Here is a 23,158-nt window from a genome sequence, read left to right as displayed (position 1 = left end):
ATCAGCCACACTATCAGAGGCTCATTCACCTGCACATCTACCAATGTGATATATGCCATCATGCAATGCCCCTCTGCCATGTACATTGGTCAAACTGTGGACAGTCTCTACGTAAAAGAATAAATGGACACAAATCAGACATCAAGAATTATAACATTCAAAAACCAGTCGGAGAACACTTCAATCTCTCTGGTCACTCGATTACAGACCTAAGAGTGGCTATTCTTCAACAAAAAACCTTCAAAAACAGACTCCAAGGAGAGACTGCTGAATTGGAATTAATTTGCAAACTGGATACAATTAACTTAGGTTTGAATAGAGACTGGGTGTGGATGGGTCATTACACAAAGTAAAACTATTTCCCCGAGTTATTTCCCCTCCCTCACACACACACCCTCCACTGTTCCTCAGACATTCTCATCAACTGCTGGAAATGGCCCACCTTGAATATCACTACAAAAGGTTCCCCTCCCGCCCCCCCGCTCTCAGGGGGTAATAGCTCACCTTTCCTGATCACTCTTCATGGTAATACCCATTGTTTCATGTTCTCTGTGTATATAAATCTCCCCACTGTATTTTCCACTGAATGTATCCGATGAAGTGAGCTGTAGCTCACGAAAGCTTATGCTCAAATAAATTTGTTAGTCTCTAAGGTGCCACAAGTACTCTTTATCTTTTTACAAATATCTAGGGCCTGTAGATTAATACAGTTAACAGAGCCACTTTCATACCACTATGCACTTTGTGTGCATCCTTTGCAACCAAATATAAGAACTTCTGCAATGTTTAAATTCCCTCTATATTGGCCTCAACCATAATTCTGGTGGTGGTGGTTTCAGGCTGTCCATTCGTGTGGGGTTTATTCATACAGTCCAGGTGTCTGGAATTGCTGTGAAAGTTCTTCATGGTTGCTCTGAAATCCATCCACTCCTGCAACTGTGTTCTTCACAGTAAAATCTGATGAGCTTGTATTTAAATAACTAAGTTATTTTTTTATTTAAACATTATGTAACTCACAACAGCCACCAGACCCTGGCTTTAACTGAAGCCTACAGCACCCTGCAGTCAGCAAAACTGCCTTGCAAAATGGAGATGACTTCTGTTTTCTGCAGCCATACTCTACATCTTTACATAACAACTGCAGCTGCTCCACAAAAAAATTTAGAAACTATGGCTATGAAATTTGCACTCTAGAAGTTAAATATTTGTTGTGACACAAACCATTGTAAGATATGCAACTGAAAGTCACTCACACAATACAATTTAGTTTTGCAACGGTGAGTCTTCTTTCCAGTGTTGTATGTTATGAACAGTGTAAATGCTGATTGTTCTGCTATTAATAATGGTCAAAATCTTAAAGGTGAACTGCAAAGATTAGTGCAATTTGAATTGAGCACAAGCATCTGTGTGTGTGGGTGTATTCAACAAAGAATGACATTAGGCCTAACTTTATAATTAAAAAAAAAATAATCTTTTTGGCACTCCCTAGTTTGCTAAAAATATCTTAGAGATCTCAGAGTAGATAATTTTGTTACATCACAATACCATGTTTCATTGCAACTCACTGTAGGAGTGAAAGAAATAGTTTTATCTATGAATGAGGGTGTACTAATATAAGAAACATATTGGGACTGATCCAATGTCTTTTGAAGTCAGTGGGAGTCTTTCCATTGATTCCAGTGGACATTGGATGAGGTCTATTGCTTCATGTATATCTTAAAACTAATTTAAGATAAATGTAAGTGTTTGTCATATCACATGAACAAATCAAATAAAAATTGCAATTATTTTTTAGAATTTCATATTACGTAAATTGTATCCATGATGTAATAGAACAGGGGTGGGCAAACTTTTTGGCCCAAGGGCCACATCAGGGTGGGGAAATTGCTTGAAGGGCCATGAATGTAGGGCTGGGGCAGGGGGTTAGGGTGCAGGAGGAGGTGCGGTGTGCAGGAAGGAGCTCAGGAAAAGGGGTTGGGGCAGAGGAGGGGTGAGGGCAGTACAAGGGGGCTCAGGGAAGGGGGTTGGGGTGCAGGAGGGCTGCAGGGACGTGGCACTGGCCTCTTCTGGGAGTGGCGCAGGGCCCGCGGTGCCATGGGGGTGGTAATTCTGCAGGCCGGATCCAAAGCCCTGAGGGACCGGATCTGGCCCACAGAGGCCATAGTTTGCCCATCCCTGTAATTGAATGTTATATTCTGGACAGATTTATCAAACCAAGAAATGCTAGAAGGATTGCATAGGAAGCAAAGTAAATATTTAACAATTAAAAGTATTTCTGTAGAAGAGCTCCCAGAAGTTGGTTAGTGGGTACAAATGACACTTAAGGCTGATTAATTAATTTTTTTAGTTTGCAGTTAAACTTTTACAGAAATCAGAACAAACGTATAAAACACAGCACCTACACATATTACCTGTGTATATAATTACAGCATCAGAAGTCTATATTCAAGCTCCCCTATGAGTGTTTCACATTTTAACTATCAAAAAGGTAAACTTCAGTGTGCAGTGTTGCATTTTTATACAGGTATATTATTTACTACATGGATTGAAACAGGTGTTTCAAAACACTTCACCTATACAGGGTGGAGGTGAACGTCTAAACTGTGGATTTCATTAGTGAATACTGTGGGCCATGGAGCTATGCTGATTCATAACACTTGAAAATCTAGCTTGTGTCCTTTTACGCTTCCTCTCAGTCTAAGAACCAAATGTATAACTGCTTTTAAAATAAGACCTAAAAATGACAGACAGCAGAAAACCAGATTGATGTAGATATGATTTCTTTGACTTGTATTCAATTTTCTGTAACCTGAGTTTCAAGATTCATCATTTTATAAAAGTGAGAAAGCACCAGATTTGTGGATCTCTTGTAATGAAATAGTTGATTGATAGTGTACTTGCAGGCAGATGGTTCTTCTTTAAACTGCAGATATCAGAAAAACAACAGCTAGTAGTCTCAATTATTTATATACAATCCAATATAGTTGAATTATTTTGTTAAGAGTGGAGAGATGGTTAAAATATAGACTTCCTCTGCCATGGAAAGCATATGCTCTATTATGTTACCTTTATTTTATTACAGATAACCAAGAGCTATGGTTTTGGCTCCAAGATCTTTATCAATGATAGATGCAAATTAATTATTCTACTGGACCTTTGATAAAGTCTCCTGCATATGCCATTACAAAGGGAGATATTGGTTGGAACAAGTTTTAGTACCGCCAAGCACACAGATATTCTACCACTAAATGGCAGAATGACTACCCAAAGGGTGCTATGAAACGTTGTGTGGTGAAGATGATCTAGACACTGCAGACAAGACTATTACTAGACAGGTCCTACCTAAGCAGCAATGCTGGAACAGCACAGGACTTTAACACATTAGATAAAAAACCCACTACTCCCCTGCCCGTGGTAACAATAGGTCCCTTTAGTTCATTCTTTTGCAGATGATGTAAATTCCTCCAGTGATGATACATAATATAGATAAAGCTACTGATAAAGCTATTCCTATACACCAATTTTTTTTATTGAACTAAGTTGATAAATCATTCACAATACAGAGTTATGGCTAACTAATGGTGTGGTTGTCCAGGATAACTCCAGGTGGTTTACCTTGTTGGACCAGAACTTCTCAAACTCTTAGTGATCCCGTATGACACCTCAAAAGTCATCAGACTTGTTCCTACATATAGCACATTCGTCAATATGAATATTCATTTATTGCATCGATGCATTCATTCTCAAGTCACACAAACTCTGGCTCCAACATGGAACCTTCCTTGGGCAAATATCCCATTGAAAGATGGGGATGCTCTGTTGCAACACAACTATGATTTGCTAAGCAACATCTCACACAGTGATGCAGGCTGGGGTTAAAGCAATGCTGTCAGGGTTCCCCACTCTGAACTCTAGGGTACAGATGTGAGACCCGCATGAAAGACCCCCCCCCAAGCTTATTTCTACCAGCTTAGGGTAAAACGTCCCCAAGGCACAAACTCTTTGCCCTTGGAGGGTATGCTGCCACCACCAAGCGATTTAACAAAGAATCAGGGAAAGAACCACTTGGAGTTCCTATTCCCCCAAAATATCCCCCCAAGCCCTTACACCCCATTTCCTGGGGAGGCTTGAGAATAATATCCTAACCAATTGGTTACAAAGTGATCACAGACCCAAACCCCTGAGTCTTGGCGCAATAGAGAAATCTGTCAGGCTCTTAAAAGAAACAGAACTTTATTAGAAAGAAAAAAGGTAAAAGAAGCACCTCTGTAAAATTAGAAGGGAAGCTAATCTCACAGGGCAATCAGATTTAAAAACACAGAGCATTAAAAAACTTTAAAATTACAAAAAGAAAACCAGGAATACACCTTCCTCTCAGCACAGAGAAAATTACAAGCCAAAACAAAAGTAAACTAAAGCATTTCCTTGCTAGTACTTACTAATGGAATTGGATTGCTTGCTTTCTTGATCTCTCTCCAGCAAGCACACAGAACAGACATACAAAAGCCTTCTCCCCCACCTAGATTTGAAAGTATCTTGTCCCCTTATTGTTCCTTTTGGTCAGGTGCCAGCCAGGTTACCTGAACTTCTTAACCCTTTACAGGTAAAAGGATATTGGGCCTCAGGCCAGGAGGGGTTTTATAGCACTGTATACAGGTAACGTTGTTACCCTTCCCTTCATATTTATGACAAATGCAATGCTCAAGAAACTTGCATATGGGGCAACCCCGATGGTGGGCTGTGAATGCCTATAATTTACTTACATTAGAAATGTTAAATCTTGAATCAGGCGGCTACAGAGAACTTTGTTCATACTCATCGGATCATTTACTCCGCCCCTGTGAACTGTCACCAGTTGCACCTTAGAGACTAACCAATTTATTTGAGCATAAGCTTTCGTGAGCTATAGCTCGCTTAAGCGAGCTATAGCTCACGAAAGCTTATGCTCAAATAAATTGGTTAGTCTCTAAGGTGCCACAAGTCCTCCTTTTCTTTTTGCAAATACAGACTCACAGGGCTGCTACTCTGAAACCTGTCACCAGTTGCTACCGTATCCCTCACTGTCGTCACGAGCCCCCACTAATGAATCTGGCTCAGCGACTGCGGCTGTGACCCCGCCGCCTTCCCCTCTCCCCCCCGCACACGCCCAGGTGCGGCCCCTCCTCAATTCACGAGCCGTGGCGGGGATGGCCCATGCGACACCCGCTTCACAAACCCCCGCCGCCGGCGTTTCGCCCGGTCCTGCCTCTCCCACCCCAGCCCCGCCGACTTCGGTTGCTGGCGCGCGAGACGCACGAACCGGCTCGTGCGCTGGCTGCGCCGGGGCCCCTCGCTCGCGGCCTGCCCCACCAGCTCCCGCGCGGGCACCCGCTAGCGCCCCGCGCGCTGATTGGCGGCCGACGCGGCCTATGGTCTGCCTGGGCCGGACCCGGAGGCGGCACTTCCGCTTGGCGGCGGCGCCCGGAGCAAAGTGAGGCGGGTGTGTGACCCCCCCCCCCCCCCGTCCAGGGAGCGAGAACCCCTTTTGTGCAATACACCCCTCAGGGAGTCGCCATAGGCTGAGCGTTAGCCCCCGCCCCGCGCGGCTGTGCCGCAACGAGGTGCGTATCTCGGCTGGCTTCGGGGCTGCTGCACGCCGCCGCCCCCCCCCCCCCGACTCCCCGGTCACTGTGGGGGGCGCCGCGCTGGGAGCCCGCGGCATGGAGGGGGGGAGGGCTAGCCGGCCGGGAGACACGTGACGCAATCCTGGTGGGGGAGGGTCCGTCCCCATCGCCTGAGTCGGGGGACCCGGAAGAGGCTGCCCCGAGCGTGTTCCGGGTGTGCCCCTCGCCGCAGCGCGCTCCTCCCTGCCGGGCTGGGGAGGTGGAGTTAGCGGGAGCCGCACAGACCTGGGGGGCGGGGAACGTGTTAAGGCGGGCCAGGGGCTAGGCACGCTTCCCCTTCCCCCCACAGCTGGGGGGGGGGGCCTGCGGCTACCCCCCCTTTCCTTCTCCCCCAGAGCTGCTCCGGGGACACAGCCCTGGCTCTGTCTGCCCCTCCCCCAGGAAGCTGGCCTGGCTGAGGACGCCACCCTCCCGTTCTCCCCCTGCAGCGGGCGGCTGTGAGGGAGGGGCTGGGGGGGGCAGCTGAGGACACGCACCCTTTGGCGGGGCGGGCCAAGCGTGATAGGTGAGATCCCTGCCCCCCCCCCCCGCCCCGCTCCCTGCCCTGCCCTTTAGGGCAAAGGAAAGGCCCAGCCCAGCCGCCGCGCGCTCCGGTTTCACTGAAACTATGGGCTGGGAAGGAGCCACAGACCCATCAGCCACTAGCAGCCCCACACAGCAGCATATGGGGGCGTGGGGACAGGCGGGGAATCCGGCTCGTAAATGGAAGGAGCCTTCTCGCTAACCTGGGGTGGGGTGGGGGGGTTGGTTTAACGGGAAGGGGCGGGTTCCTTGGCGGACTCGGGAGCAGCTGCTGCTATTTGCTGGGGGTTTCGTGGGGAACCTGCTATTGGAAGGAGGCTGTAGTGAGGGGGCGGGGGGGGGGGGGAGTGCGAAAGCAACAGCCTGAGCCGGCGGCCGCCCCATTCCTGCTGCAGTCCTGCCCCCGGGGGCGGGAGGGGCGGGGTGCTGAAGCGGAGCGGCTTTTAGATCCGCCTCTCTCATTGATGAAATTTTAAATTCTTGTGCGTTTACCTTTAAGCAGTTTTCCAAGACTTAAGAGCCATATATTGCAGGGGACAAGTGTAGGAAGAAGCTGGGACGAACCGAGCGGAGGAAAAATCCCCCCCACCCCCAGTTCCTTTATTAATTTTCTTTTTGAGTGTGTGGGCGGCTTCTCTGGGGGAGTTTTCATCCCCCAAGGGAGTGATTAAATATCTTTCTAAATTATTGATACTGTATAACTGGTTGACTAAACCAAACACGGAAACGTCTTCTACACAAGGGGGCGACGGGGAAAATTGCCTCTCCTGGCGTTGATAGTGTAATTTTGGTAAATTCTCTATTTATAAAAGGAAAATATTTATTAAAGAACGGAAAAAATGTCACTTGCAATAGGTAAGTAAGTGGGTGTGTTTTTATTTTTCTGAGCAGCTTCAGTTCTGCATGTTGGCTGATTTTTTTTTTTTTCTCAGTAGCTCCCTGTAGTCCTGGCATCATAGTTGGTGGGGGCTTGGGCGCGTCAGTTTGATCGGTTCCAGAGCTACCCTTTGCAAGATTTTGGTGGTGGCGGTGGTTTTGATTTGATTGCTAAATTTGACGATAGGAGCCGGCCAATATGTCCTGGCTGGGCTCGCTTATCTGTGTGTTTCTTTTACTGCAGCGACAGCCAAACCGGGTTGAGGCAGCTGCCGCTGTATCTGTAGTGAATAACAGATGAGATCTGCGCTCCACGGAGGAGTATCGCAATGCTGAAATGTCTCCCCTTCATTTATTTATTGAGCTTGTGTGTCTGTGCTCCCTTTTGGGAGGTTCGGATAGGCTCTGGCCGTCTCCTCGCTCTGTGCGGATACGTGGTCTGTCAGTTTCAGATTCATTTATTGCGAAACAAGGGACTAGATCAGGAGAGGTCACTTCAGGAGGCGAAATTACTTCGCATTGCTGTTGCATTTTTTCCTCCTTTGAACTGATTCTTAAGAACATTTTTGAAAATAAAAACAAATCGCATGTCTATGCTTTATGTACATAGCAAATTCAGGTCTGTCAACAAAATAACATTCCCTATAGTAAAGGTAGTAGTGATAACCCTGTCTTCTGTATGTATGTATAAATGTGTTGTACAGAAGACTGAGTAAAAAAATTGGTTTTGAAAACAAGTCTTATTAACTCTGCATGTGTGCCTAGGCATTGCAGAACACTTACTATGTAAATGGATCTACTGTTTGCAGTCACCCTGTGACATCTGAGCAGAATGTGGTGAATTAAAGGGGGAAACCTAGTCATTTTCCTCGAGTCAGCAGTCTGAGAATTCCTGAGATAAGCCACTTTTCACCATTAATAAACTGCAAAATGTATCTCTTTTTAAAAAAGTGTCTTAAAATTACAATTGGCATTTCTCAGCCTACTGCTGGAGGTGGCCATCTTGTAGAAAAGTGGTATCATTTATGAAACTGATAGTTTTTGAAACCTGTTTATAGCATTAGAGAGGTTTCTAAAGTTATTTGCCTAGAATTTGACAATTTAAACAAATTTTTATTTAAAAAATTTTTTTTTCTGCAATATTAAAACACTTGGAAATTTAGTCTGCGCTGCTAATGTCAAATATTTTTTCACTATGATAATATCAGCACTAGTCTTAGAAATCTTTGAGTCTAAGCTTAAAATCTGAACTGGCTATATGTTAATAGCAAAACTGCTTCTTAGCTCATGACCATAGAGTATTAGCCTGAGCAGAATGGCTTCATATATCTTATAATGGGTGAAATGTCCACTTACATCCTTAAAACACACATTATTTTTAGCAATATAAAAAAGAAAATCAAAGAAGATAGTTGTGAGGAGTGGGTGGATATGGAAGGCTTCTAAAAAGATGGAATGAACTAATACAAGTTACTTTAGTATATAAGAGAATGCACGTTATTAAAGTCTCATCCTGTGAGATACAGAGTGCCCTGAACTCCTGAGAGTGCCTTTGAGGTTTAGTTATTCTTTACTTAATTCACATGGACAGCAGGGTGGAAAAAAATCTGATTTTTTTAAAATTTAAATCAGATTTTTTTGATTTGATTTTATTTCCTTAAAAAGCATATCTAAAGAAAGATACCTTTATAGCTCAAAGATATCTCATAATGGAATAGGGATTACAAATTCTAATTCTATAATATGAGACAATATATTTATGTAATGTTTAAGAAAAGTTTTGTAAATGAGTTCCAGTAGTTCATGGATTAGGGACCCAATCTTATGGGGTTCCAGGGGCTTCTGTATAGATTATTTAGGTTAATTTTTCTATCTACCCAATGGGACTCAGTGCTAAGTCTAGAAGATACCATCAGAGATGCTTACTTTTGCAGTTCTCAAACTGTAGATTTGTGTCTCCAGAGATAACATGCTTGTTGAGCAAAAATGTTTTTAAATAAATATATAATATATAGAGGGGAGAAATAATAGACCTCAACCCTATTGTCCCTCTGCAAATTAGTGTACACAGAATCAATCCCTTACCTCTCTCTAAAAGTGCAAAGTTTCAAAAAGTTCAATGAATAGAAGATTATTGGGGGTGGAATAGATCTGGACAAAGAGAAGAAGTCTGGAGATAAATGTGAGAAGGGAGGGACTGGCAGTAGAAACAAAAGTGAAACTGTTTGAGCAGCATATTCCAGGAGTCTTGAGGTCTTTCTGAGTGTAGCGTTCATTGATTTGAGATCTACCATACCATTCTCTCACTGGAAGGGAAAACCTATAATGGCAGCAGGCTGTAAAAGAGACCCAGTTTGGGTCTCATCTATCTCATTTTTCTCTGAGTTGTGAAGAATATGTATTAAGCTTACAACAGCCAACAAGAATGCACTTTTATGTAGAAATTCATGATTAAATCTAGTCTTCCTGACTAGTGATTTAAATCAAATCCACCCTGATGGACAGCCTTCACTGTGCATAATCTGCACAAGCAATCATCTAAATTCATAACACCAAATGGATTTAAAAGATTCTTAAAAGTAGATATTAGCCACAACAAGTTTCTTGAACCATGGTTTCCTCCTGGGACATTGTATGCCAAGTTCCAAGCCATTGTAAACATTCTCTTATGGCTGAATTGTGAACCTTTAAAAAACACTAAACAAACAGGCACTAGTGACAGGCTTTCCAATATAAAGAGTAGTTAGTGTTGAGATTGGACTGGAATTTTAGTCCAAACTATTTCCTAAATGAGTGTGTGTCTTTATTCTGATTTTTGGCAGGGTAATAAAACCTTTTGTTTACTATTTTTACTAATTTATCACTAAGGTTTAGGCAAGTGTCAATGTCTAAACTACTTTTTTGGTCTGTAACACATACAAGGATTCCTGGCAGTTAAAATAATTGTCAGTACATGCAATAGTTACATTTGGGGGTTACTGAAAAGGATCACAAATGAAAACAACAAAGATTCAAAATATACTAGGAATTAGGGATAAAATACGCCTTGAGTTGGGACTCTCCACCTTTCAACCATTTTTACTAATTTACACGATAAAAGGTCACTCATGCATGCAGGAGGTATTTGTGAGTGAGCTTTATGCTGTATCATAACTAAAGAATTTTAATAAAATAAGATCTCAGCTAGTTAACCTTCAAAACTTAGTTTTCTCTGAAACTCCAAACCCTTATTGTGACTTTCATACTGCGTCACTCATTTTCTACATTGACCACTCCTGTGAACAGTTATTCACTTTTTAATCTCACCCCAGTCTGACCTCAGACAACTGTTTAAACACAGCATGCCCACTAAAGTATGAGGTAGCTGCAGATGACTTGGAAGACAAGAATTCTTTTCCCTCTTGTGTTTATCTGTAATTGGCACATCTGACAATGTAGTCTTGATAAATTGCTTTTGCAATTATCAGGTGCTTTTGTGTGCAATCTCATTTTATGCAACTCATTTTATGGTTATTACTTTCATTATAATCCTGAAATTTTTTTTATCTGTGGCTATTAACTGTGTTTAGATAGGCAAGTAAAATTATTTTTCTCTGTCATTGTTATCCATATGGAGGAGCAGCCATGAGCCTGGGCTGGTAAATTTAACAATTGCTTTGGTTTAATGTTGGATTAGATTTGTCCATATGCTTGCAGGATTGAGGCATAGATAGGTGAGTAACTTGAATCACAGTAGTAACCCTGTGATACTTTTGTATGCGTTTGCATGATTTGGGCTCTAGCTTTATGGAAGTTAAAGTTGGAAATGAACAGTTAGTTATATACCAAAGAAAATAGATTATGTATTTGTATTGCAGTAGCTCTTAGGAGCCCTAGTTATGGGCAAGGACTCCCTTGTGCTAGGTGCTGTACAAATACAGAACAAAAAGACAAGATCATGAAATATGGTAGCAGTTAGCAACAGTAGATCTCCCTCTTTCCTTCCCTCCCACCAGTTTCTAGCATGAGCAGCAACATGAAACTGACAAGCAGTGTGTTTATTTCACTCTGCTTTGGGCAGTGGTGTTGCAGACACATGAATGTAATTCTCTTTGTGAGAAGGTCTTAGAGCAGGGGTTGGCAACCTTTCAGAAGTGGTGTGCTGAGTCTTCATTTATTCACTCTAATTTAAGGTTTCGCATGCCAGTAATACATTAACATTTTTAGAAGGTCTCTTTCTATAAGTCTAGAATATATAACTAAACTATTGTATGTAAAGTAAATAAGGTTTTTAAAATGTTTAAGGAGCTTCATTTAAAATTAAATTAAAATGCAGAGCCCCCGGACCAGTGAAAATCAGTTTGCGTGTCGCCTTTGGCACGCATGCCATAGGTTACCTACCCCTGTCTTAGAGGCATAGGAAATTATGGCTTTCTCCTGCTCACGCCAAATCCTATTAGACTCTTAAACTTCCTTAGTAACAATAAGAGAAATCTTGTGGCTTGCAATTAAATACTTAAGCAGTAGAACATGAAGGCGTTATTTTATTTTGTCATATTCTGTACATTTAAACAATATTCTTCTGATAATTCCATTATTTTTGATTAAATAACACAAGGTAATAAACTTTTACAGACCGTTTGGCAGAAAATATAGGGTTATGGCATTTATTCAGCAGAGCATTTAAACACATGTAGTCCAAAATAAAGGCCGGTCTTCATCTGAATGAATAATTACATATGTTTCCCTTAAGCACGTGCACTTATACATCTCTATGCACCAATTACCAAAAAAAAAATCTTGTTGATGCTGCATTAAACATATATACATTGCTTTAAAAAGATCTGCCACTTATTGACAAATCTCAGCTTTCATTTATAGCTTGATGTTAATGGAATGGAGCTGAAATTCACACAACTATTTCTCTTATAACTCTGCACTCTTTAGGAGTCCTTCCCATTTCACTTGTAATTTCTTACCAGACTAATTTAACTTAAATTGAATCCAGTTTTGGACCTACATGTATTTGTCTTTTCAACAAATAACGCACTATGGCCTTTTTTCTGTTTTGACAAGACTATTAATAGGCTAAATTTTAAAAATAACTTTTCCACTTCCATAACTTTTATTTAAAAGTATAATAATTTTGGACTATGTGTGCACTTAACCCCTTCTGCCTTCCACCCTCCACCCCAAAACATTACCACACATTAAAATTCTAATGTGGACAAGCCAAATTGTGATTTTGGCACTTAATTGCTGCTTGAGTGAATCCTGGGGTTTACCTTGACTAGCTAACATGCTAAGACTACAATCAGTGTCATCTATATTCGGATTTAAATGTGTGGGTTTTTTTGTTTTTTTTTTTTTAAATAAACTTAGTGTATGAAGACAAGGCCTTCAAAGTCAGTGATTTTTGGGTGCTTAGAGTTAGAATGAAGAAAGGCTGTGTAGTCAGGACTCTGCTAGTCTCTGCATTTCATAGGTCGCACATGCACAAAGCAACAGCTTGACATTTCAGCAAAAAAATTAATAGCCTAGTACTTCAGTGAGGTCTCATTCTGTAAGAGTAATTACATTTTAGTAATATATTACAAAACACTGATTAGAAATATTATCACAAATAAATCAATCACAAAATTTGTTTTATTCCCTTACGTGCAAAGTCATAATACTCAGTGACTTGCAATGGGTCTCCCAATCAATGTGAATTAACAAGATTTTCCAACATAAGGATAAGTTTGGATAAGTTAACTTGCTTTTTTAAACATAGTTAGTATTTCACAAGAACAGTACTCTGTCTGGGGAATTTGGTAATTGCATTGTTTCTTCTGATATGTGATAATTGGGATCCTGATTTGTACAGATTGGGTCCTAAAGTTGTTGCTGAATTTGGAGACGTATGTTACAACATGCATCAAAGACTACAAATACTTACAAAGTGTGTTGCATCTTAGGATGCTGCTTAAGCTTCTGTAAAGGAACCTGCTACATCAACTCAAACTGTGAATGAAAAAATAGCACTTCCAGTTGTTTTTAAAAAAGTAATAAACTGGTAGACATTTTATTGTAGGAATAAATACCAGAATTTCTCTTTAAAAGAAGAGCTGCATGTACATTTGAAAATTAAAAAAGAGTCTAAAAGGTTATTTATTCTTTTTCTATAAAATTAAACGTTTGTTTTTAGTGATTAGGAATTGTAGCAGGTGTCCTGGACTTGCTTTTCCCCCATGTTGCACCACAGTATGTGCATTGTAACACTCTTTTTTCCCTATCTGCAAGACAGTGCAGTCAGGAAAGTTGTAATTACAGAGTCACTGAATTCTGACACAGTTTTGAGTTGTATAAACAACTTCACTATTAAAACAAATGTGCATCTTGCATTATTACAAAAATATTTCAGTGGAATATTTTATTTTAATTACTAGTCTATATTAACTTTTCTTTTAAGCACCGCTTCCTCTCTGAATAATCTTTGTAAATACAACTCACTTCATTTGAAGCAGCTTTTTCCTATTCCTCCTTAAACAACTGTTCAGGATGTTTCTAAATCCCAGTTATATTTGGCAATAGTTTTTTCTCTGTTACAGAGAAGTGATTGCTTAAGGGAATCAGCAGAAATTAAATTAAGCAAAGTCTTCTGAGATTACTCTCATGTCCAAGATGCTTACTTTGGTAACAGTGAAGGGGGGAAGAAAAGTGGCAGTAACTATTTTCTGATTTACCCTTTGACATACTATGGATCAATATTTGCAGACCTTATTGATCATTTATTTATCTCTGTAAATATGAATAATCAGCTTTCAGCGGCAAAGTGCATGCTGAAGTGATAGGCAAACTATTTCTTTAGGTTGCTTTGTAACATATTACAGTATGAAAATGCTCATGATAAAGACAGGTTATGTAGACAGATACCTGGAACTGACTAATTGAGGACAGCCTGAAAGTTCACTGTCTAGATTACTACAACATATTTTTTATTTTTGGTCAGACAGGTTAGTCTTTATTAAATGCACACTGTGGAAAACAAACACGTATTGCTGAAGAGCCTTATTATATTTTCTTTGCTATTCTAGTTCAATATCATGATGCAGTTGACTGAGTCCAAGTTTCTCTTCACAGAAAGTTGGATCTAGATTATTTCTTGAAATTATTCTTACTTTTCTATGCCTTTTGTTCTACTCCAAACTACTTGGTATTTATACATAAGAGATTTTTGATGGGCCACTTGTATTTTTCTGGGTACATTAATACAGCAACAAAACAAGTCTGGATTTTTATATATATATATATAATTTTTTTAAAAAAGATGTCTACGGCATTGCTGCTTTTAGATGCATTAAACAAGTTGCTTGGAGTTTAGTGAAGGTATGATTTTTCCCACCCTTCAACTTCTTTCTTATCTTTTTAAAAAAGATTACAGAAAAGCAATGTCTCAAGCTGGCACATCCCAGTTTCAAGAAGTCATTCGACAAGAACTGGAATATTCAATGAAAGTGGAACTTGACAAAATACTTGGAACTGCACCTGAGAATGAGCTAGAGGTAAGGACTACAAAAAATGTAACTCTGAAAATGCCTCTATATAACTTTTCTCTTGTTTAAATTAATTTTGTAGAGAGAGAGAGAGAGAGAGAGAGACTGGCCAAAACACATAATAGGGAAGAGATGGTACAAAATAGGAAGAAGAGGAAGAGAGATGATTCTTAGTTTAAGGGTTGAATGTGGCAGACTAGTACTCAAGGTTTTTGGCCACCAAGCTAATGAATTATTGAATTGGTAGCTGGAAATGTTCACAAATAAAACCTGTTTCTCCACACCTTTTCCTCCCCTCCTGCTCCACAGTTTGAAAAAGCATGTCTTCAATGGACGCAAAAATGAGACTGTCCGTCTCTGTTAAATTTTTTAAATCATACACTACATAAACTAACCAATAGTCTAATTGCTAGTGGTTCCATACTGTATATAAAACTTAAATTTCAATTGAAAGAATATGAAGAATTTGAAAAAGTGAAGGTGTTAAAGTTGTAATATTTTCTCTCCCCAATCAAATTGAAACTGAAATTATAAAAATATGTAAATGTTTATAATAGCCACATAAACATATCCAAGAACATAAAACGTTCACTTAGTTTAGAGAATTTTAATCACTTCTCATGGTGCTTGGAAGAGCACCTGAATTTACTCTGAATTTTTTAAAATCAGAGCCAATTTTAGAAGAGAACACAAGTTGAGTAACAAACAGTCAAGCTGTTGAAATGTGACAAAGTAGTCAGCGTGAACACCTTTTTATTCAGCGATTGTTTTAACAATTTGACTGAAACTAAAATTTTAGCAAGACGCACACAAAGTTGCCTGTTCTCTGAAATTTCTGAGGATGACTTTGTAGTCTTTCCCTCTCAAGGTTTTTTTTGTTGTTTTTTTTTTTTTTTTTTAAATGGATCTTCTGTGTAAGGACAATATACTTGGTATATGACTGCAGTTGTGTACTCAGACTAATATAATTCCTACTTTTTAGAATGTGCTGTGATTCTGTGTAATCTTGAAAAAAGAGTAGGGTTAGGCCTGGACCTTATGTGGAGGAGCAACTTCCAAGGAAAACTTAGGTTATTGAAGGAAGTGATGCTGGTGACTCAGAGGGTTACACTTGCCTCTGAGTTATTACTGAACTTTTCACCATTTCTGGTTATTAAAGATCCTACGTCCTTAAAGGAATAGGAACATTATACCTTGAGGTCCTGGCCAAACTTAATTTAGGTAGTTATGTATTTGCTAACATTTTCAAATAAGTGTCCTGATTTTTTTTGGTGGGAGCTTGTAGAAACTCGGAACCATTAACTTAGTGAGATTTAGTACTTATTTAGGACCTGCACTACCGGCACTTTGGTTTGAAAACTTTGGCCGTTTTTTCCCCTAAATTCTCCCTGCAGTTTCAGGGATAAGGTGTTCTGTGGTTCCTGTCCTAAGGTGTTATGCAGTGTTGCTCTGTTTCACCCCAAAGTTGGCTGCATTTAAATGTTGGATGAATGATTCTTATGAACAGATTGTACATCAGGTTTGTAAAATGCTTTTGTGATAAACATATGTAAACACAAAATACCATTATTTCTAAAACTCATCCACTCTCTCCCTCTTGTAGCACACTAAAAAAGACCTTGAAGGGTTTAAGAAGCTATTCCACAGATTCTTGCAAGAAAAGGGACCTTCTGTTGACTGGGGGAAGATTCAGAGACCTCCAGAAGACTCTGTAAGTTGCAATAAAATGACAACAGCCAATGGGATCTTAAAATTAGTAATCACTGCTTGCATTGAAATATATTGCCAACAATACAAAGCACATAATTGCTGTGTTTAAGATAAAATGGAATAACAATTTAAATAAATCTTTATTGCAGAGAGAACTAAAACATGGGTCTATGTTGTACATATTCATGAACATCATGAATAAGGTCCTGCTTAACATATGTACGTAAGTTCTCCCCTAGTATTATTCTGTTGTCCATTGCCTAAAGAAAATGGTAATAAATATAACTTTTCTGTTTAATCTGATGCTTTGCAATGAAAGGTAATTTGTGATGTCGGGAGTATGTAGGGCATCTAGAGTCTCCATCCTACCCCTTCCCCAAATGAAAACATGTTGCAAATCCCAGATGAGATTGTCTCTGACAATCAGTTTTTACTAAAGAGAAACATAGAAAGAGATACATAGTAAGTGGCCTGGATTTTATAGCTCAAAACTTTTTCTGCTTTACAATAGTTTAGTTTATATAAAATCCAAGAATTAGGAATACAGTTAGTGTTGTTTAAAGAGTACAATTTCCCTGCAGTATTGTATAAAGTGGGGAAAAAATTTACTTTTTGAAGTGAGAGGGTGCAACAAAAAACAGTAGATTTTCTCCAGAAGTGTTTCTATAAAGGTAAGCATTGTTCACTGAACCAAACCCTGTTTTTAATCAATTCATCTATGGCCCTAGGCTCTTTCTTGGCTGTTTACACATCTAACTTTTAGTTATGAATGCGAGAACTTTTGCTCTCCCAGAACAGTAACCTGGTATATTAAAACTGAATTGCAGTCATGAGATGTTAGTATACTCATGAGTTGACTGGCATTGTTTGCCCCTATGCTATTTGTCAGCAGTGATTGAATTAAAGATTCACTTTGCAGCTGAAAAGCAGGTTGTTCAAGCTGCCTGCAGAACAGATGCTGAAGCTGCTGTCCAAAGTGGTGTTGAAAAATGATGACGTCTTGGGGCTTGTCTATGTCATGCAGCTTTTAGCAACAAGCCTTGTTGCTAAAAGTCAGCGTGTGTAAACGTTCTTTGTCGATACTTTGTCAGCACTTCTGCCAACAAAATACTTCCAGCCCTGCGAGCAGTGACAAAGGCGCGTTCACACTGCCGCTTGTGTCGGCAAAACTTTTGCCTTTTGCGGGTGGGGGGAGGGTGTTAAGTACCCGTGAAAGACAACAGTGTTGTTGATGACTTTGCAGTGTAGGTATACCCTTTTAGTGAGTCTAAGGTCTGGTCTACACTAGGAAATTAGGTCAGTATAACTACGTTGCTCAGGGGTGTGAAAAATCCACCCACCTAAGGGACACAGTTAAACAGACCTAACCCCGGTATAGATGGCACTAGACCAATGGGAGAATTCTCCTGTCAACTTAGTTACTGCCTCTCAGGGAGCTAGCGTACCTATGCCAATGGGAGAATGTCTCCCGTTGGCATAGGTAGTGTCTTCACTGAAGTGCTACAGCAGTGCAGCTGCATCGCTATAGCATTTTAAGTGTAGACAAGCCCTACGTTTCTTCCAAATCTAGTTATCTTAACTTTAAAATTTATTTTCATGATTTGAGGACTTCAGTAACTCAGCCAGAGGCTATGGGTCTATTACAAGAGTGGGTGGGTGAGGTTCTGTGGCCTGCAGTGTGGAGGGGGTCAGACTAGATGATCTCAATGGTCCCTTCTGGCCTTAAAGTCTAGGACACTCTGTCCTACTTTGTGTGAAGTCTCTCTGGTGGGAGAAAAATGTACCTCCCATATTGCCCCATGTACCAGATACCAATACTGTAGAAAAATAGCTATATACAGTGTAGAGGCCAGTACCAGTATGATTATTCTTCAGTTTGGGTCTGGTGTGACTTCTGGAGGCAGTTGTAAAATAAAATGTCAATTCAGCAATATCTTAGTCATTGCTGATTAATATTTAGCAGTTGGAGGGCTATGATATAAATTTCAGTGTCTGTTCTCAAAGCACAAATAAAAGGGTCATTTTAGCTCGTGGCTGAAAGAAGGGCTATATTGGGGGAGGAAATGAGTATCTCACCTGTCTTCTGCTTCGCTGGTTCTTCACCTGGTGACTAAACATCCTTCAGCCGTACAGCCTGTTCATGTGACCTGTGATCACTTTTTTTTTTTTTTAAATTGTATCATTCCATAGCTCTGCATCATCATGCCACTTAGAGTATTCAGGTGTCTTGCTCAAAAACCATAGCTGTTATCCCCTTACCTACCATGAACTCTGAATCAAACTACACTACTTACTTTACAAATACTATTGAGGTAAACAAACAACTTTCAGGTGGAAAAAATCCTCCTTCCCTGTTCCTACTACTACATAAAATTTATTTAACTAAGAATAATTATCTCTGGTGTCATGGTATAATAATTGAACAATGCTTACCTTTATAGAAACACTTATTGCTCCAATAAACAGCTTTATTTTCTCCACCAGGTTTGTTTGGAGCTTGCATGAAGCTTATAGCTTCATTCCAATATTTTTTCTTGCATATGAATGATGGTAAATCTGCCTCGTTACCCCCTTGAAATTCATTTTATATTTGTATCCAAGGACAAAATCTTATAAAAATTGTGTGTATAAAAGTATCTTGCCTTAAGTTTGGTATTAGACTCAAAACCCAATTGCTGTCACAACAAAGGAAAGCTCAAGCTTTTACAGCTTGTGACATATTGAATATCTAATCTGCCATATGACAGTTACCTGCACCTACATTATCAGTTAATATTCTAAGCATAACTGCATATTAATAATGTGTGTAAAGCTGAACTCTAAGTTTGTCCAAAGCATGATTGCTGAGGTCTGATATATTTATGGCTGGAGTTCTGTCACTCATGGCTTTGTCCCTTAAGTAATGTGTACAAATCCCAAATTAAAGTAGTAGTAATAGGAGGGCCTTAAAGTAATAACAAAAAAGAGTACAGTAAACAAAGGGAAGATATGAGCTGTCAGCACAAAATCAAGATATTGAGAACTAAATTAATTAAGGAACCAGAGGACATGGAGAGGCAGTCAAATAATTTATGTGCCAATGCTAGGAGCCTTGGTAACAAACAAGAAGAATTGGAATTACTGATCTGTGAGCATAAATTTGATCTAGTTGTTGTTGTTGTTGTTGAAACCTGGTGGGATAGTTCTTGTGATTGGAATGTTAAAATCAATGGTAATCTATTTAGGAAGGATTGGATGGGCAAAAAGAGAGGGGGACTGGCTCTCTGTCAAAGGTGGTATTGTGTGTTTCGAAGTCACTGATAACTTGGAAGAAAATGATCTTGAATGCTTATGGATCAGTGTCCTAACAGATAAAGCACAAGATGTGTTAGTGGAGGTCAGACCACCAAATCACAATAGAGAAAGGGTGATTGGCTCCTTACTCACCTATTTACAATGTGAAGGGAAAAAAAGCTACATGATTATGGGGGACTTGAATTTGAGTGATCTATGCTGGATGTCTCGTGTTGCTTGTACTAAAACATCCTTGAAATTTCTAAATGTTATAGATAGATTCCTAACTCAAAAAGTATTGCATCCAACACAGAGGAATTCTACATTACACTTTATCTTGACTGAGAGAGAGGAACTGAACACAGAACTAAAAATTTATAGTAACTTAAGTACAAGTGGTTGTGACCTGATCATATTTTTAATGTGCAAACAGAATGAAGTCCAGACCAGTTGTATGTACTTTGTGCTTTAATATGGCCAATTTCACAAAGTTGGAAACAACTATGAGCTAAATCAGCTAGGAGGAAGAATTTAAATCAGATAAATATGAATAACTGGAAATTGTTTAAGAACACTTTACTAGATGCCAAAAAAACACAAGCAAGTAAGACGGCCATATTGGTTAAAACATCAATGTGGCATAGAGTGCAAATGAAGGCAGCTATAAAAACCAACAAACAAATGGAAGAAAGGGGAAGTAGAGAGTAATGAATATAAATCAGAAGCTGAGAATTGATAAGGGAAAATTGATAAGGGAAACAAAGGGACATGAGAAATCTATGGCCAGCAGAGTTAAGGACAACACGGAGTTTAAGTATATAAGGAACAAAAAGAATCCTAACTATGGTATTGGTTCATTACTAGATAGAAATGGTAGAATTATCAATAATAGAGGAGAAAAGCAAAGTGTTCAGTACATTTCTGTTCTGTGTTTGGAGAGAGGGAACAACTGTCTCCATTCCACAAGTATTTTAGGAAGATGTTAAACAACAGCTACTAAAGTTGGACACTTTTAAATCTGCAGGTCTGGAAAACTTGTATCCAAGAGTTTTCAAAGAGCTGATTCAGGAGCTCACTAGACAGTTAATTTTTTTTTTCTTCCAATAAGTCACCAGGAAGTTCCTGAAGACTGAAAGACAGTGAATGTTGCGCCAATATATAAAGAGGATATATGGGACAACTGGGTAGTTAGAGAACTGTCAATCTGACATCAATCCTGAGCAAGATAATGGAGTGGCTGATATGGGATTTGAATAATAAAGAATTAAAGGAGGGTAATATAATTAATGCCAATCAACATGGGTTTATAGAAAATAGATCTTGTTGAACTAACTTGATTTTTTTAAATTAGATTACAAGTTTTGATGATAAAGGTAATAATGTTAATGTAACAGACTTTGCCTTCTGTAAGGCATTTTAGTTGGTACCACATGACATTGATTAAAAAACTAGAATGTTAATTTTATATCATGGCACACATTAAATGGATTAAAAACTGGCTAACTGATAGGTCTCTAAATATAATTGTGAATGGAGTACCACTGCCAAACAGGTGTGTTTCTAGTGAGATCCTAAAGATATCAGTTTTTTTCCCTATGCTGTTTAATATTTTTATCAATGACCTGGAAGAAAATAAAATTATTACTGATAAAGTTTGGAGATCACACACAAATTGGGGAAAGTGGTAAATAATGAAGACAGATCACTGCTACAGAGAGATCTGGATGCAAGCAAACAATACAAGTTTTAATATGGCTAAATGTATACATCTAGGAACACAGAATGTAGGCCATACTAACAGGATGGGAGAAGCAGTGATTCTGAAAAAGATTTGGGGGTCCTGGTGGATAACAGCTGAAGATGAGTTCACGGTGCAATGCTGTGGCCAAAAGTGCAAATGCAATCCTTGGATACATAAACAGGGAATCTTGGGTAGGAGTAGAGAGTTTTTTACCTCTGTATTTGGCACAGGTGCAACTGCTGCTGGAATACTGTGTCCAGTTCTGGTGTCCACAGTTCAAGAAAAATGTTGATAAATTGGAGAGGGTTCAGAGAAGAGCCGTGAGAATGATCAAAGGATTAGAAAATCTACCATATAGTGATTCAAGAAGCTCAATCTATTTAGTTTAACAACAAGAAGTTTAAGGGATGATTTTGATTACAGTCTATAAATAACTACATGGGGAACAAATATCAAGAATGGGCTCTTCAATCTAGCAGAGAAAGGTATACTGTGATCCAGTATTAGGAAGTTGAATTCAGATGACTGGAAATAAGGCCTACATTTTTAAATGAGGGTAAATCATTGCAACAATTTACCCAGCGTTGTGGTGGATTCTCCATCACTGACAATTTTTAAAATTAGGATTGGATGCTTTTCTAAAAGATCTGTCCTAGGAATTATCTTGGGGTTGTTCTATGACCTCCTGTAGAATGCAGACTAGACTAGATCATCATAATAGTTCCTTCTGGCCTTGGAATTTATAAAAACTTGGAGTCATCCAGTGCTAACATTAGGTGCTAACAATGCTATGTGATAGTTGTGATCCTTGGGATAAAATGGATCATAGAGCTCTCTTGTGTTGATATGTGATGGGCTAAGTGGAATCTAAATCTCTCAGCATGTTCAAAAAGATAGAAGGAATAAAGTCAGTACCCTGACTTTCTAAATTACAGTTCTACTGTCCAAGGCTGAGACCTATTCTCTGTTTGCCTACCCTTTTGGTACACTATCAGTGTTTAACCCATTACTTTTTTCTAAAGCACTTTCAGATACTCAGAGAGTGAAAGCTGCTCATATAAAACACATTTCTACTGATGTCCAATATCACTTCAATAGTGATGTTCTATGCTGGTGAGCACGACTAGGGCATTTGTTAGATAAATATTGATAATTCTGTTCTCATAGAAGTTGATTAAGCAGTGGAACATTAGGTAACTCATAAGCAGGAAGGAAGAATTATAATTTTAGAAAGGCCTCAAAATACAGACTTGAACACTGAGTTCTTCATGAGTAATGTTTACTTGTGGAGAAAGGGGGAAATCTGTGTGTGTGTATCTTTAGCACTGTTATGCTCTCCTCAGCTTTTTCATTGATCTCCTTTCTTCCAGAAATAAGAGTCTTGCCATAGTTAAAGTTGTGACTAACTTTCTGTTATGTCCAACTCGTATTTTAACACACAAACCCCACATTTTGCCAGAGCTGCTCATGTAGAGGCTGTCTTTTTGGGAAGTTTGTTGGAAATCTGACAAAGCAAAGCATTAGTTATGACAGTTTCTGATTTTTTAAACTATCAGTTTCTTGAAAATTCCTGATTTTTGACTTGGGAATGTTATATCTCAAACACTTGGACCTCAAAACTCCAAATACGGTTTATTATAGTGTCCCTAATGAGAACTGGTGCTTTTGATTATTGTTGAATCAATTTGGTATGTGGTCTTTTTTAAACATATGAGAACTCTGGCATTTATAGTCTTGACCCATAGTTAATGGAGTTCAAGATGTGCAGAGCTGGAAAACTTGAGTGCATGAGTTTTTAAATGACTTAAAAGCCTGTAAACAATGTCAAATGTCATATGCCTTTGAGGTGGTTTAATTTC

At 39.4% G+C, this 23,158-nt stretch overlaps 1 protein-coding gene and 1 long non-coding RNA gene across 4 annotated transcripts in view; one reads left to right on the top strand and one right to left on the bottom strand.

Moving 5' to 3' along the window:
- Positions 1 to 4,682: 4,682 nt before the first annotated feature.
- LOC122459571 lies at positions 4,683 to 5,409 on the bottom strand. Its single transcript, XR_006280357.1, has 2 exons — positions 5,033 to 5,409; positions 4,683 to 4,845 (listed from the first exon to the last, which is right to left on the bottom strand). It is a non-coding gene; the product is annotated as an uncharacterized LOC122459571 (long non-coding RNA).
- The window catches only part of UGP2 (UDP-glucose pyrophosphorylase 2), a 40,267-nt gene continuing 22,283 nt past the window's right edge, over positions 5,175 to 23,158 (top strand). The window contains exons 1-3 of one of the 3 annotated variants that reach the window (XM_043512041.1): positions 5,175 to 5,470; positions 14,457 to 14,584; positions 16,179 to 16,286. In XM_043512041.1, the coding sequence (XP_043367976.1) occupies positions 5,194 to 5,470; positions 14,457 to 14,584; positions 16,179 to 16,286 (513 nt within the window). In that variant the 5' untranslated portion in view covers positions 5,175 to 5,193. Of the gene's footprint in view, positions 5,601 to 5,768; positions 7,041 to 14,456; positions 14,585 to 16,178; positions 16,287 to 23,158 lie in introns of those variants that run through there. The other 2 variants (XM_038394245.2, XM_038394244.2) reach the window with 2 other exon arrangements.

This window comes from Dermochelys coriacea, chromosome 3, assembly GCF_009764565.3.
Source record: "Dermochelys coriacea isolate rDerCor1 chromosome 3, rDerCor1.pri.v4, whole genome shotgun sequence".
Lineage (NCBI taxonomy): Eukaryota > Metazoa > Chordata > Testudines > Dermochelyidae > Dermochelys > Dermochelys coriacea.
Note: the sequence above shows the minus strand (reverse complement) of the source record. Positions and strands in the feature narration are given on the sequence as shown.